Source organism: Lutra lutra, chromosome 6 (genome assembly GCF_902655055.1).
Source record: "Lutra lutra chromosome 6, mLutLut1.2, whole genome shotgun sequence".
NCBI classification, from domain to species: Eukaryota; Metazoa; Chordata; class Mammalia; order Carnivora; family Mustelidae; genus Lutra; species Lutra lutra.
This window is the reverse complement of record NC_062283.1, coordinates 29,815,651-29,831,142: the sequence shown is the minus strand read 5'-3', so window position 1 is coordinate 29,831,142 and position 15,492 is coordinate 29,815,651. Positions and strand designations below refer to the sequence as shown.

At 51.9% G+C, this 15,492-nt stretch overlaps 4 protein-coding genes across 9 annotated transcripts; 2 read left to right on the top strand and 2 right to left on the bottom strand.

Annotated features, from left to right (window-relative positions):
- Window positions 1–120: 120 nt before the first annotated feature.
- Window positions 121–5,090, bottom strand: CSNK2B (casein kinase 2 beta). 2 transcript variants are annotated; one of them, XM_047732161.1, is made up of 7 exons: window positions 4,980–5,090; window positions 3,536–3,618; window positions 2,730–2,832; window positions 2,064–2,179; window positions 1,331–1,406; window positions 993–1,182; window positions 121–353 (listed from the first exon to the last, which is right to left on the bottom strand). In XM_047732161.1, exons 1-7 carry the CDS (start codon window positions 5,026–5,028, stop codon window positions 263–265), a joined length of 708 nt encoding a protein of 235 aa, XP_047588117.1. In that variant the 5' UTR covers window positions 5,029–5,090; the 3' UTR covers window positions 121–262. The 2 variants fall into 2 exon arrangements, with proteins under 2 accessions (XP_047588117.1, XP_047588118.1); XM_047732162.1 differs by lacking the exon at window positions 4,980–5,090 and adding an exon at window positions 4,254–4,430.
- Window positions 4,589–7,851, top strand: GPANK1 (G-patch domain and ankyrin repeats 1). Of its 5 annotated transcripts, none has more exons than XM_047732158.1 (4): window positions 4,589–4,889; window positions 5,462–5,773; window positions 6,063–6,687; window positions 7,234–7,851. In XM_047732158.1, exons 3-4 carry the CDS (start codon window positions 6,077–6,079, stop codon window positions 7,676–7,678), a joined length of 1,056 nt encoding a protein of 351 aa, XP_047588114.1. In that variant the 5' UTR covers window positions 4,589–4,889; window positions 5,462–5,773; window positions 6,063–6,076; the 3' UTR covers window positions 7,679–7,851. The 5 variants fall into 5 exon arrangements, with proteins under 5 accessions (XP_047588114.1, XP_047588110.1, XP_047588112.1 ...); XM_047732154.1 differs by adding an exon at window positions 5,039–5,105 and having other exon boundaries at window positions 5,462–6,687; XM_047732155.1 differs by adding an exon at window positions 5,039–5,105 and having other exon boundaries at window positions 4,617–4,702; window positions 5,462–6,687.
- A 1,251-nt stretch (window positions 7,852–9,102) lies between these two features.
- On the top strand, window positions 9,103–11,628 carry C6H6orf47 (chromosome 6 C6orf47 homolog). The gene has a single exon (XM_047732160.1). The coding sequence runs from the start codon at window positions 9,977–9,979 to the stop codon at window positions 10,838–10,840; it is 864 nt and encodes a 287-aa protein (XP_047588116.1). The 5' UTR covers window positions 9,103–9,976; the 3' UTR covers window positions 10,841–11,628.
- A 123-nt stretch (window positions 11,629–11,751) lies between these two features.
- Window positions 11,752–15,289, bottom strand: APOM (apolipoprotein M). The gene is made up of 6 exons (XM_047732164.1): window positions 13,739–15,289; window positions 13,159–13,313; window positions 12,796–12,869; window positions 12,599–12,697; window positions 12,329–12,427; window positions 11,752–11,898 (listed from the first exon to the last, which is right to left on the bottom strand). The coding sequence occupies exons 1-6, from the start codon at window positions 13,850–13,852 to the stop codon at window positions 11,873–11,875; spliced, it is 567 nt and encodes a 188-aa protein (XP_047588120.1). The 5' UTR covers window positions 13,853–15,289; the 3' UTR covers window positions 11,752–11,872.
- Window positions 15,290–15,492: the final 203 nt, after the last annotated feature.

Genomic DNA, 15,492 nt, shown 5'->3' with positions numbered 1-15,492 from the left:
GGGCACCAATCTGTGCTGGTTTTCAACTTGAGGAGGGTGGGCTGGGCCATGAGGGCTCCTGGAATCAGGCACAGCAGTACCCTCCCGTCCCCCAACCCCAAGCACCAGCAGACCAGCTCATGGCCTTTTCTTCCACTTTATTTCATATTCCCACCACAATAATGACTCCTTTAATTTAAACTAAAAACCATAGAGGGATCCTGAAAGGGTGGCAGCAAAGGATCGGAGGTGTCAAAGACTGAGGGTCAGGTGGGATGGGGAATCAGCGAATCGTCTTGACTGGGCTCTTGAAGTTGCTGGCGGCTTGGAGCTGCAGTTGGTAGGCCATTGGATGGATCTTGAAACCGTAGAGCCTGGGCCGGGGCAGAGGTCAGAGAGGCAGCAGCGTGAGCCCCACCCTGGCCCTGCCAGTAGTCTATTTCCACCTCCCCACCCTAGCTTCTCCATGGGTCTGCTCAGTGCTTAAGGATAGTGGCTCCCAAATGTCTTCCCTCCAGGATACTGGGAAATGTAAACAGCCATTAAGACTCAAAATCTAGGCTACATGTAAACACACACACACACACACACACACACACACGCGTGTGTATGTGATTGCATGTTTGTGTGTGTGCAGATCAGCACTTGTTTCAATATAATACCAAGCTGTTCTTCCCAATAAACATGATGCTCCGGAAAAATAAACCACACTTTTTCCTAGCAAAAAGTTGAACACCCAAGATGATGACAAAAACAGCTACCATTTAAATGGTACTTCAGGTGCCAAATGTTTTTCAAAGCAACTATTTAAATATACCTTATCGGTCAAGTACTATCATCATCCCCATTTCACGGATAAGGGAACTGAGGCACAGAGAGGCAAATACCTTTCTCAAGATTATGTGCTCTGAGAAAGGCAAACCTCAAGAAAGGACCATGCCCTGTCTTCCCTTCTCTCTAGGGAATCCCGAACCTTTCCTTTGACCCTGGTTGATTCTATCCCTGCTCCCCACCTGGGCACAAACTGGTTGGCGGGCCGCTTGGGCCGGTACTCGGGGTGCACCATGAAGAGCATGTGAGGGAAACCGGTGCCGAAGTAGGCGCCGTCCGTGTGATGGTGCCTCGATGACTTGGGTGTGTACACGTCCATGCACTTGGGGCAGTAGAGCTTCACCATGGCCTCACCTGGGATGTCCGAAAGGCCTGGGAGACAGCCAGACTCAGCAGGCCGGGCACCCCCAAGCCTGCCCCACCTCCCTCCCAGACTCAGGCCCAGACTTGCTGAGCCCCAACTCCTTCCCAGGAGTACCAGCCATTTGATGTGGCCTCCTTTCCCTTCTCCAGCACTCACCGATGGGAAGCATTGGCTGGTTCTCACAGTACACACGGGGACAGTAGCCAAAGTCTCCCTGCTGGTACTTTTCCAACTGAGGCGAATAAAATGAAAGGGGTTGGTGGGTAGGTATGAACAGAAGAGGCAATCCCTTTGTCAGCCCAATTCACATTGCTCTGTCCTCCACTCCTGGCTTTCTGTCCAGAGACCCCTTCAAGCTGGCCCAAAAGGGCCCTCTCCTGCTTCCTCTGGAGGTTAGGCAGGTTACAGACCATCAGAGCCATTCGCTGTTTGTTCCCCGAGGAAGAGGCAGACTGCAACAATTTCCTGTCCAAGGTCACGTCTCCCTCCCTGTAAACACCTCAGTCAGCACAACCCCAATTAGGATTTAATTCCCAGTCCCGGGGCGCCTGGGTGGCTCAGTGGGTTAAAGCCGCTGCCTTTGGCTCGGGTCATGATCCCAGGGTCCTGGGATCGAGCCCCGCATCGGGCTCTCTGCTTGGCAGGAAGCCTGCTTCCCTCTCTCTCTCTCTGCCTGCCTCTCTGCTTGCTTGTGATCTCTGTCTGTCAAATAAATAAATAAAATATTTATTTAAAAAAAAAAAAAAATTCCCAGTCCCTGTATCTGGGGTTCTTCCCCTCATCTCAGCTACATTCCTTGACAAGGTTGAAAATACGTGACTCCTCGCTGCAGGAACCTCTGTTTCCCTTACTGCCTCAGAGGAGTCAAGTGGGAGCAGAGAGGCCTCACCATCTGGGCGATGCCACGGTTGGTGAGGATATAGCGGGCGTGGATCAATCCATAAAGCATCTCGGCTGCCTGCTCAATCAGGTCGCTCTGGTTGGGGTTGTCTTCCAGCTCTTCATCTGAAACATGGCCCCAGCCAATTGAAACCACTTGTCTTACAGCTTTCTTAGATGTCCCACCCACCTCCAGGGGCTGTTGGCTACAGGTTGCCTGGCACTCATCTCTGCACCACCCATCACCTGGGCATTTGACCCAGAAACTCCACGAACCCAAGAAAACTCTGCCTTCTCTCTACGCTTCTTTAGCCTTTTCTCTCTTCTTTCCCTCCCGACTCTCAACAAATAAATGAAAAATATCAATGCAAAAGATGGCACTCTAGACTAGAAGGTAAGAGGCAAAACAAAGAAACAGGAAATGAGACCCATGGGGAAACTAGCATCAGGGGATAGAGCCAAATTATAGGATCAGAGTGTGGGAACAGGTGGTGTAAGTCACAAAACCAGGCAAAAGTCAGATGGGGGACCAAAATGAAGGACAGGACTTTGGATAAAAGGAGTCGGAGAACCAAAAGAAAATTTGTAAATTCAAGAAGCAAATAAATAAGAATATGAAAACAAAAACAGAAACAAAAACCCATACACACACAAAACAACCCCGAAGGTGCCTCACCAGGCTCCAGGTCCAAGATCATGTCTAGAGCTTGTCGATAGTGAGGCACCTGCTCATTGAGTCCAGTGAGATTGAATTTGTCCTGGATGTAGTCCTCATCCACCTGTCAGGATGTGGAAATCAAGAAACTCATAGCAGAATCCTCAGCTTTGACCTGGGCACATCGCTCTAACTGGTGGCTTATTCTCAACACAACTGCTTCTATTTCCCCTCATAACCCAATTCCAACTTAGCAGAAGTACTTGAGTCTCTCTCCCCAGTTCACATACACTGCCTTTCCATAAAAGCTTTTACTTTTTTAAAAACAGCTATAACAATTTCCTCTTTAAAGAAACATTCCTTTCAAAATTCCGGTTCCTACTCCTGCCCCACATCTCTACAAATCTATTTTGTCCTCTCCTTAGGGAAAACCGGATTTCCAAGGAAAGTGGAGACTGAACAGCTTGGGTCCTGTGGGCAGTTACAATCCTTTGTATTATCAGCACACAACTTTGCACATTACAAAACATTTTCACAAACAGCATTTTAATTCTAACAGACTCCCAAAATATGGACTACCAGTAGCAATCTAATAATAATAATAAAGTTGACTTGTATAATGTTACATTGCTGGAAGATAACAGGCTTGGGACTTGGACAGTCTTGCCACTTCACAAGTTAGTGAAGGGGGCTACTGAACGGACTTTTCCTTGACAGGAAAAAGTTTCCATGGCAGCCTGTAAGAGAAGTGTATGGAAACTAAATATGTGGGAAAATACATAGCCAAACTTTGTGTGGAGATGCCCGGGAGACCGAGGAGAACTCACTTCACAGAAAAATTCATTGCCACGGAGCCCACAGAACCAGGAAATCCAGGACACCTCCTCTGAGCTGCTCATCTTCACGTCAGCTGCGGGGCGGGGGTGGGGGGGGGGGAGGGAAGGGTCTAAGTAATGCCCAAGCTCGCCCACCCTGCCTCTGGTATCCTCCCTCTTCCCACACTTTGCTCTCCAACAATGAAAGAATTTGGGGCCACCTTTCCTTAAAGGATCCTAGACTCTGGAGCACCCCTCTCCAGTTTCTGTTATTCACACCTCAGCCCCTTTTCTGAAATTACAGATTCTCTGGAGTCCCACCACTCTTCGAGTCCCACCACTTTGGACAGGTATTAACCATCAGTCCTACCCATATCCCTAACGCTGCGGAAGACCTGCTCCCTCTCCTCTTCATGTCAACTCGGGCAGGGCCGTGGGCTCGAGATCCCTACCCCACAGGTCTCTGCATGTCCACTGCGCCTTTCCCAAAGGTTCCGAAGTTTATCCTTTCCAAGCAAAGGTGGGCCCCTTTTTCTCTCACGGCCTGGGGGTCGCCGTGAGGTCCCGTTCACAGGAGTCCCCACAACCCGCCTCCGCCCCTCAGGCCATCCCTCCCTCCCCCAGTGCCGGACCCGGTCACTTCCTTCCCCACCCCCACATCAACTCGCGGAGACCCCATGTGCCGCGCCTAAAGACAGGGAACTCGCCGCGGCTACGACTTCAGACTCACCGGCTGGACGGGGACCGGGAACAGGGCGGGGGAGGGGAGTTGCCGCTTCCAAGGAACGCGAGGGCTACAACGCAGGCCACAGACCCGACCGCGGTAGCCGAAGTGGGGTGGGGGGGGTGGAAATTGGGGAGGGTGGGGAAAGGGCAACGCGCAAACGCCAAGGGTCGGGCGCCGCAGTGAACGCCGGGAAATGAAGTCCCTAGTAAAGAGAAACTGGCGAAACGAGAGAAAGGCGAACTACGAATCCCAGGATGACTCAAGAACGACCCTGGCGTCGCGAGGCCCAGGAGTAGGACGCTCGGGGGGCGGGGCGAAGCGAGATGCCACCGGAAGCGGAAGCGCAGTACCCCGTTCTCGGTCAGGGAGTATGGGAAATATAGTTGTAGGATTCCGCGGCTGAGGGGCCGAGAGGGGGCGGGGAAAGGAACGAGGCTGGCGGGCCGTTTCCTGTACGTACCCTCACGCAGCGAGGGTCGGCTTTAGGCGCTCGCCTGAAGCCCAGGGTACTGACCTTATCCCCGGCCAACCCATCGTGTCCTCATTGCCTGTCGAGCCTCTCGCCCAAGTCAGGCCCGCCACTGAAGGCCCCGTCGGGGCCCCTGTTTTACCCCGGGGTCTGGTCTCCTCAGGCGGGAGGTGAGGCCGGGCGACTTGCTGAGGGACGTGGGAAGGGTGGGCTGGGCTGAGGTGAGCGGTGTGAAAACCGGGACGGCCCCGTGCGCTCACCTGTGGTGGCGCCAGCCATTCTGCTGCTCGTCCCCTTGCACTTCTCCATTTCCTCTTAGGGCTTGAATTGGGGGATCCTCTGCTGCGGCCACTAAGTGTGACCTTCGAACCCTGGTCAGAATAATGGTGAGGGGCAGCGTGACGTTATTTCATTTCACGGCTTCGGGGGCATTCCACAGGTTTCGTTCCGCCTCCTCAGAGCCTTCTTAACTCACAGAGTGGTTTCGCAGCTCCAAAAAATGAGCTCGGAGCGGGGGCCACGTTCGGGGAGGCGAAGGGCATTGTGGGGGCGTTATGTTAAAGTAGGACCCCAACCGACAGAGCCTCTGTCCTCGCGCTACCTGGGCACGTGGCATTTTGAGCGGATGCTATCGGAAGGGTCCCGGGTGGGGAAGCTGAACCTAGCTTTGCAAACCTAACGCTTTGCACATGCCTGAGCCCTCAAGTTATGTTTTTGTGTGTGTGTGTGTGTTTTTTCCTAGTCACACGTGCGTGTTCGGGTCATGGTTATTTGATCGTCAGCTCCTTTGCTTAGAGTGGCGCCGTTTCGCCCTACGGAGACTACGAAGTCACAGAGACTGGAGCTTCTCCCCCTGCTCTCTCTCTTATTTCTGTGTTAAAGCCTGTTTTTATTTGGGAAGATGAGACGCGGACATAGGATCAAGGAAGATTTAAAGGGCTAGGCTGATTGTTTTCTTTTTTCCTTTTCTTTCTTTCTTTTTTGGCTGATTGTTTTCTTAATAGTACATCTTATCTGGTGGTCAAGTTTCAGAGAGAAGCTGTTTTTATTATTGGTGAGGACGGGGATGGGGGCAGAATGCAACCTTTGGGCAACCTCATTGAATCTTCTTTGTTAAAATAACCTTTACTAAACCGTATGGGCTGTTATTGTAGGGTTCCCTGTTTCTCCACATGACCTATGGTCCTAGGTTGTGAGGTCACTTAGGGAGTGAGAGGGTTTTGTTACTTTAAGGCTATTTCTCGTTCCAGCAGGTCTCTGGGGGGTGGCTCTGGTCAGTGCAGAGCCACCAAGGGATTGGCTTGCTTGTCTCATACTCCCTTTATCTAGTCTCATCTTCTCAGTTCTCCCAAAAGCCATGTCCAGGCCCTCTCTCATCAGCTTCACTCCAGCCACCAACCCCAGTGACCTCTGGAAAGACGGGCAGCAGCAGTCACAGCCTGAAGAGCTGGAGCCCACCTTGGATGGGACTGCAGCCAGGGCTTTTTATGAGGCCCTGATTGCAGATGAGAGCAGTGTCCCTGAATCTCAGGTATCTCAGCCTGAACCTACCAGTAAGAGAAAGAGGAAGAAGAGAAGAATGATGAGGGAAGCTGCTGCAGGAGCCTCAGGAGGACATGGACAAAGGAGATCCCTTGAGGCAGAGGACAAGATGACCCAGTGGATACTGAGGGCAGCTCAGGAGGGAGACCTGGCAGAACTAAGAAGGCTGTTGGATCCCCGTGAGGAAGGGGGAGCCGGGGGCAATATCAATGCTCGGGATGCCTTCTGGTGGACCCCCCTGATGTGTGCTGCTCGAGCAGGCCAGGGGGCTGCTGTGCGTTATCTCCTGGGCCGTGGAGCTGCCTGGGTGGGCGTCTGTGAGCTGGGTGGCAAGGATGCTGCTCAGCTGGCCGAAGAAGCAGGTTTCCCAGAGGTGGCACGCATGGTCAGAGAGAGCCATGGAGAGACAAGGAGTACAGAGAACGGGTGAGGGGAAGCCTTAGCCCATGCCCATCTTTCAGTGTGTTCTGCCCTTCCTAGCAACTCCACACCAGAGGCTCTAGAACAGAGCTGAAGTTTATCTTCCTGATCCCCTAGTATAGGTTGATAAGGCAGTGTAATAGAGTGAAAATAAATATGAGCTCTCTGGGTTTAAATCCTAATTCTACTTACTTGGGCAAGAACCTAATTTTAATGTGCCTCATTTTCGTTATCTGAGAAATGCAGGTGATAAGAGCACCTGTTAGGATTTAATGGGTCAGTATACGTAAAGTGCTAGAATGATGCTTACCACATAGTAAGCACTGTATATATATTAATTGTAGCCATTATTATGCTTTGCCCAAGAGCTTGTGAGGCCTGGTTGCCATTTCTTCTTCCAGCTGTTCCCCTCTGGGTCCCTCACTGCTAAGTGGGTTGGAAGGCAACTTGTTTTTTAGCAGAAAGACTGGAAGGACTTCCCACCTTGCCACCCCACTCTGAGGCCTCAATTCTTTCCCTGCCCTGAACTCTTTCTCTTTTTTTCCTCTGCAGGTCCCAGTCCCCCTCCCTCCGGTACTGTGAGACCTGTGATGCCCACTTTCAAGACTCTAATCATTACACATCCACTGCTCACCTGCTGTCACTGCCCCGTGATCTTATGTCCCCCAACCTGCCCATTGGAGTTTCTGCCTCCAGCCCAGGCTTCAAGTTGCTGCTGAGAGGTGGCTGGGAGCCTGGAATGGGGCTGGGACCCCGGGGTGAGGGCCGCACCAACCCCATCCCAACTGTCCTCAAGAGGGACCAGGAAGGATTAGGCTACAGATCAGTGCCCCAACCCCGAGTCACACACTTCCTGGCTCGAGATACTCGGGCCGTGGCTGGGAGGGAGAGAGCCCCTCGGGTGACCACACTGAGCTGGAGGGAGAAGAGAAGGCAGGAGGAGAAGGACAGGGCCTGGGAGCGGGATCTGAGGACATATATGAACCTTGAGTTCTGACCTTGGTAAGTAAGGTCTGATCCTGGTCTGTTGCTAAAGTCTGAACCTGGACCTAGGCACTTTGGCTTTTACTTACTGAGGTCTCCAGGTCCCAGATCCTCAGATTTTAGTCGGTGGGCTCTGCCTTTGGAAGAGAGGAGCCGAGAGCTGAAAATAAATCAAACTTCTTCCTCTTTTGTGTTTATTCACTTTTCTGGAAGCTATTGTGGGAAAGCCAAAGTCTGGGAGCCACATGCACTTGAGCCAGAAGGGGTAGCCCTTCCTGGTGGCATGATTGGGTCACCTACCTGCCAGTCTGGTTAATTTCCAGGGCCTAGCCCCTGCCTGGAATGCCCCACCTATTCTTTCAGTCTCCTGAACCAGGAATTGCCCAAGCTGTATGCCAGTCTCGCCTACCCCAGGAAGTATCTCCTGACTTCAGCCAATTCAATCACTGTTTTTATTTTATTTTATTTTTTCAATTAATGATTTTAAAATGTTTTATTTATTTATTTAACAGAGAGAGACAGATCACAAGTAGGCAGAAAGGCAGAGAGAGGGGGAAGCAGGCTCCCTGCTGAGCAGAGGGCCTGTTGTGGGGCTTGATCCCAGGATCCTGAGATCATGATCTGAACTGAAGGCAGAGGTTTAACCCACTGAGCCACCCAGGGGCCCCTCAATTACTCAGTTTTAAACAAGATCAAATACTATATCTTAAGAAGAGGAGTAAGACATATTCCCAACTTTCTAATTGCTCACAGCTAGAGGAGGACGCAGCTATGTGATCAAATATACAATGCATGGTGATAGGGGAAGCCTGGGGAAGCTCATGGAGGTGATGAGAGTAGATAGGGTCTTATAGGAAGAGGCCAATGGGCTGGAAGGGCCTAAGGATATCTAGCTTCTAGGATGATGTTAGTGGAACTAGAGCCTGAACCTCCCAGTGTACATTTGGCCTCCCAAATGTAAACTTTAAGTCAGGATTCTTCATTTTACAACCTGAAAACGCCTGAGGGCAGGAAGCATGTTCTGTTTGTCAACACTTGTCCCCCCTTCCCTTCTGCTGCTCATACCAGGTGCTGGGTCTAAGGAGAGCTCACTGTTGTCAGACCCAGGAAGTAAAATCTGCATGGAGGGACAGGAAAGATCTACACAAGTCCTAAGGACGCAGAGTCCTTTTCCGGAAAAGCCTTTCATGAAGTCTTGGATATGAAAAGGAGGAGTTGGGGGTGGAGGGTGCAGGGAAGAGCCAAAGAGCAGGAGGCTAAAGGGAGCGGAGGAGTTTAGGGAAGCACTGGCGACCCAGGGACGTATGGGCGACGGAGAGATTGTTAGCTTTATATTGCTGCCCTGACCCTGCTAGATCTCAGCTGGCGCCCTGCGGAGTGGCGCTACTAACCGCGCGGGGGCGCGGGGGGCGGTGGATCCGTAGGGTCCGCCCCGCGAACTGCAGGCTCCGCCCCCGTCTGTCCCTCCCGCCCCGGTGCAGCTGCTTCCGGGCTCTGCGGCCCCGGGCAGCCTACTGAGGCCGCGGCCCCAACGCCGGGCCCGGGAAGAGTCGCAGCGCGCAGAGCCCGGACGCCTGGGTCCCCAGGCAGGCCCGCGCTTGGCCTCGCGACGAGAATCTCCCAGGACATCTCTGGCCTGACCTTGCGGGGGACCTGCGTGCTCGGGGACCGGTCGGGCCACTTTGTAGGATTCCTAGCTCTCTAAATCGAGAAAAGAACGCTGCTGGCAGGAGTTTGCTGAACACCTCTCTCCTAACCCCCAGTAAGAGACTGCCTGCTTGAGCTCCCTTAGGTCAGCAGTTCAGGACTCTCCAGATTGGGAGCACTTGAGACCCAGGGCCACCTTCCTTCCTTCTTGGATGGAGCACCGCCTCCCCAGTTTCTGGGGCACCTTGGGGCGTGGCCTTGGTGAGTGAAACTTGGGGTGCTACCTGTAGGAAAGGGAACCCAGAAACCCAGGGAGGACACCGTGGGGGTGACCCAGGCCTTGTCAGGTCCTGGGGATTCTTGGCCTGAATCTTGTGTTTTGGGGTGGTGGTGAATGAATTTGGATGTGCCTCCCCACTTTACCTCAGAACTGAAAAGGAACAGGCCACTTGCCACACTTGAGGCTGCAGGACATCCAGAGAAGTGGGGAGCCACTTGTGAATTCAGAGTAGGACTCACGAAACAGCAGTTGTTCTGAGCTTGAACAGACTCTGGCTTCTGAGGAGACACTCAGCCCCCAAACTTGAGGGCTGAGTTCCAAACAGAATAGAAGCAATTCCAGGAAGCAGCCCCAGAATTTGGGGGCTCACTACACATCCCAACCATGTTCCTGCGACGGCTTAGTGGCTGGCTACCTCGCCCTTGGGGCCGCCGGAAACCAACGAAGCCCGACTTGCCTGCCCCAGAACTCAGAGGAGTGGACAGCTCCTCTGAGAATTCAGGGAGTGACTGGGATAGTGCCCCAGAAACCATGGGAGATGTGGGGCCTCTCAAGACCAAGGACCCAGGATCACGGAGGAGCTCTGAGGCTGCTTCAGAACCAAGTAGGGAGGTCCGAGATGAGCAACTGCGAAGCAACAAAATGGATTCCTTCAAGTGGGACAAGACTGTCTCTAACACTCAAGAGTCTGGGAGACTGGGGACTGGAGGGACTTTTCTCAAACAGGGCCAGGATCCTGTGGGCTCAAGTGGCACCAGACCTGGAGTGTCCCCTGAAGGGGTACTAAGCCCCCCTGGGCCAGAAGCCCCAGTGGAGAAGCCAGGACGGCGTCAGAAGCTGCTGGGCTGGCTGCGGGGGGATCCAGGTGGGGGAGCAGGAGCTCCCTTGCAGTACCTGGGGGGCCCAGAGGAGTGTCTGCAGATCTCAACCAACCTGACTCTCCACCTGCTGGAGCTGCTGGCCTCAGCCCTGCTGGGGCTGTGCTCACGGCCTCTGAGGGCAGCTTTGGATGCATTGGGCCTGCGTGGACCGCTGGGCCTCTGGCTGCATGGGCTGCTGTCCTTTCTGGCTGCCCTGCATGGGCTCCATGCTGTGTTGAGCCTACTTACTGCTCACCCCCTGCACTTTGCCTGCCTCTTTGGTCTCCTTCAGGCCCTGGTGCTGGCTGTCAGCCTCCGGGAGCCCAGTGGAGAGGAGGAGGCCACTGACTTGGATGGCGAGAAATTGGAGAGGGAGGGTGAGGAATAGAGGGGACACCCAGGAAAGGGGCTGTGACTGCAAGATGAGGTGTGACCTAGTACCCCCATCCTGAGTGGGGTGGGAGCAAGAGTGAAGATAGTGTGGCCTGTAGGAGGAAAGTGGGGGCCATGACCCAGATTGTAAGCACAGGGACCTCAGGGGTGGGGAAGAAACCCCAGAGGGTGAGGGCGTGGCCCCCCTTCATACACAAGAGAGAGTAGAGCTGTTTAGGATATCTGTTTATGGACAATGGGGATATTGTCCTTGAATTCACCAGCTGTTGTTACTTTTTGCTTTTACATTTCTCCCACTTCCAGTTTTTTCTTTCCACCTTTACTTTTTAAAAGAAAAAAATAAGTGTGGTGGTGAACAATAAAGACTAAAGAGTCCTCTTTACCTTTCAAAACTACCCAGGGGTGGAAGAGACCAGAGACAGGACAGACAGGCCTCTAACTAGGGTTAGAGGGTGGTTGGAGACCGAAGGGAGCCCTTGGATCCTAGGATCTGAGCCACCTAAGGAAGAATGGGACTGTGAGGTGGGTGGATTAAGGGGTGTGGATAGGAGCCAACAGTGACAGGGGCCTGCAGGAAGGATCTGGGTGGTCCCAGGAGCCAGGGGAAGGTGGGGATGGTGCAGGCAGTACTGGCAGGAGGGCCAATTCAGAGGGGTTGGCAGCTCAGACAGGCAGTATGGGGAAGCACTGGAGCTTAGAGTTCTCACTCAGGTTAGGGGTTTGCACACTCAGCAATAAACAACTGTAATCACACCAAATCCTAAATATACCACTACAAAGAGAGTTACCATCACTTAGTGTCCTTCCTGATGCCGGCCAGCTGGGGGTTTAGGTGGTAGAAGGTCCAGGGGGAGTAATGAAATGGAGATGGGGGGATTGCTTTCTGGAGACAAGCCCAAAATGAGATGAGGATTGAAAAATCATCTTTATTACTCTTGAAAGGGAGCTGGGAGTCTCCAGCTTCTCCTCCCCACAGCACAATTGCAGCTTCCACCATATCCATCTGGGGCACAGATGAAGCCACAGGTCAGTTACTGGACAGCTCGCAGGCCTCTGGTGGGAGGAGGGAGAAAAGAAGAGGATGGAAAGGAAAGAACTCCAGGGAGAAAAGGTTGGTGGTAATGGGGTGGAGGAGAATGCATTCCTGCTTTTCCCCGCATCAAAGAAGGGGTCCCTGAAGCCCTTTCCCCTATGTGTCTCGCCCCCTGCCCCTTTTATCCACCGGAAACTCAAGAAATCTCTCTTTTAAGTAGCCCAGAGCCCATCCTGGCTCCCTCAGGTGACACCAACACCACAGCTCTTGGCCACATCCTTCTGGTGCCATCACAGCCTATGACACAAATGGATGTGGTCAGTACAGCCACTCTAATGATGTCAGCCTTTGACCATGTCCTCCAGTGATATCACTTGAGTCCCTTTCATCCGGCACCTGCAGAAGACATGGTGAGTCCTAGTCCTCTTCTGTGGGACTTTACCCCCTCACCTTGATTCCTGGGAGTCTGTAAGAAGGTCTTGAAGTCCAGGCAGGAGGTCAGGGACTGGAATTCCTTCACACACTTCTCAGGAGGGTGTGGTGAGCGACCTGGAAGAGCAGGGCAGGGCCAGGCTCATCAAAGTCCCAGATTCTCAGTACCTCCCTGGTAAGGACGGCACCCAGCCCCTCCTGGGATGATATCATAGGGCCCAGAGTGAGAGGCTCTCCTGCCCTCTCGTTGTTTCTCTCCAACCCTTCCTGCCTGGCATCCCCACTCACTGTAGAGGAGAAAGCGCTGGTAACCCTGGCCTGACTCTTTCAGCATGATTCCACCAGGGCATGAGCTGGAGAAGAGCTTGGTCTTCATGTCAGGGCGGCCTGTTGGGGCGGGGGTTTGGTGGAGACTGTGAGGACAGAGAGGCAAAAACAAGCAAGCCCAGGGGACTTGGGGAGGGTGAGGGCTGGAGAGAACCAACCTTCAGTTCTAAGATCTGTGCTCTCCTCAGTCAGGTGGTAGATCCATTTCCGGGGCACACAGAGTCCATTTTTCCTGCAGAAGTGGTGGCAAGGATGAAAGACTGAGTGACACCCCAGCCACACAGTACCAGCCTCTGTTTATTCCATCTTATTTCTCTTTGAAGTCTGGGTCCCCTTGGGTTTCAGGCTACCAAGGGACAGTTGGTTAGGCCCATCTCTCTTCAGAGGGAAACTAAGAGAACTTTTGAACTCAGTGGGCCAAAAATAGTGGCTATCCCAAAGAACCTAGCTCTTTGTGGGTGAGCCCTCATTTTCTGGGCAGAGACTGCCACTCCTGGTGCCTCTGACTCCTCACCACTCACATGCGGATGGTAGCGCGAAGCTGGAGCTTCGTGGGGGCAGAGCCTGTAGCCATGTTGAAGACAATGTTGTCCACAGCGTCAAAAGTCATCAACTCCTCCTTGGTGGGAGCTGCCCCTGCGATAAAGTACCACCTGCCCAGGTGTGGTTCTGGGAACTGCAGAGAACGAGGGGATCAGTAGAGGGTGGGTCCCCACTACAGGGCCCATTCAACCTCTTCATCATCACTCTTAAGACGGCAGGACTTAGCAGTGGAGTGGCAGCTGCTTTTTCCCAACGAGGTGCTGGGTTATGACAGGAAGTCATTAAGTGACTTTTCCTTTGTGGCCCCTGAGTAACCACCCACCTCCCAATTCTACCATGTCTCCACATTGATGGCTATAGTACTAATATATATATATATATATATATATATATATACACACACACATATATATAATTTTTTTTTAACTTGTTCTCACATTCGTTATTGTGATACACCCTTTCTCCCTTCCTTTCCCAGTGTGGTTCTGGTCATCCTAGGCAACCCACCCAAGTCCCTCAGAGCCCCCACCATCGGCTTCCCCCATTCTCAGTCCATACCTTTTTCCCATCCACTCCCTGCGTTGTCAGTTGACTGTACTCAGGGCACTGGTAGATGGAGTTAAGGAGAATACCACAGAGGTAGAGCAGAGCTGCCCATATTTGGTGGAACATCTTCAGGCAGGAGGGAGCTGGTGCTCTTCGTGAAGTGGCTGGTGCCTTAACTGCTCTCTCTCCCCCTGCTAGTTATTCAGTCCACTCTGCTTCCAGCCCCCTTGCCTTGACCCTTGACCCTTTCACCTGCTAATGAGTAACTTCAACCTTGTTTTCCAGCCCAAGTCTGGATTACCTACAGTGTTGGGCCTTCCTCCCCCTCTTCTAGATGCCATCACACTCCATAATATACCCTGGCATGTCCAGGGTGTCTCAGGAATTATGAGAGCTGAGTCCTCTAGGTAGAAGCCTGTGGTCTTTCAGCCAGTATCTGAGCTGGATATTTGTTCTGTTGTATAGCACTGAAGAGAGGTGAACTGATTCTTTCATTCATTCACTAGCAAACTGTTGTGAGTCCCAGATGTTTGCCCAGCTAAGCCCTAGAGACATAAAAATGAATGACATAGTTCCTGGCCTTGAGAGCAGAAAAAAAATACTAGTTGTGTAAACGAAACAAATCATTGCAGTACACAGCCTGGTAAGTTATTTAGAACAGGTATGAACCAGGTGCTGGGACCTGGTGGATGGGAGGCCTTCTCTCTGAAGTTTGTAATTAGGGGAACAGTATGTACACCCCTGAGAAAAGTTCACTGATGCGAGCTCCTTCACGCAACATTTATTACTAGAAGGAAGAGGCTACGTCACATAAGGGTTAAGAGGATAGATATTGGTGTTAGAATGGGTGCAAACCCTAACTCCACTATTTGTTAGATCTTGGACAATTTTCTTAATCTCTATGCCTGTTTTTTTTTTTTTTTTCACTTGTAAGATGACCAAATCATCAGTCTCATAGGATTAAAAGAGATAATGCATGTAAAGCCCTTAGCAAAGGCCTGCACATGGTTAATTCCAAAGTAAATATTCGCTATAATTAATGTTTGTAAAGGCACCTATTACACTTTCTGGTGGGCTATAGGTTCTCAAATAATAGTATGGAAAGAATTGTCAAGAGGCACTCATTGGATAGTGCCAAGTGGGTGGACCAATTAATGCCATAAAAGATGGGGCTTCCTCAATAGGTTATGTATAAGCCACACAATGCCAAAAAATTTCTAAGATGTGAGGCTTGCTGTGGGCTTGCGATTTAGTTGAAAAGAATCAACTGGGTGACGGGTATATGAGAGCCCATTATAACATTTGGAGGTAATGTTTGCCACTTTTAATAATAAGAAGCAAATATATATAAAATACAACAATTTATTGGGGCAGTAAAGTAGAAGTGCTTGACCTACGGTCTGGTAAGCCTGGACTTGTCAGTTCTGCCACTTACATTCACCTAAGTGTGCTCCCCTGTAAGTTGTAGTAACTATCTCAGGCGTTGAAAGGCTTTTAAATGGGACTATACGAAAAATCCTGAGCAAACTGGCTGGCACACACCAAGTGCTCGCTGAACAAGTGTTTATTAGAACTTTTAACCCGCTGAGCCACCCAGGCGCCCCTGTATTATTAGAACTTTTAACTGAAACAGTACTGGGACCTGGGTAGAAACTACCAATTCCAGAAAGGTGGACACCCGGGGCAGCCAGGCCGGCAGCAACGCGGCATGTCTAAATCGAAGCGCCGCGGAGCCAGGGGCTATGCCCGAGGGCGGGAGTGGGGTG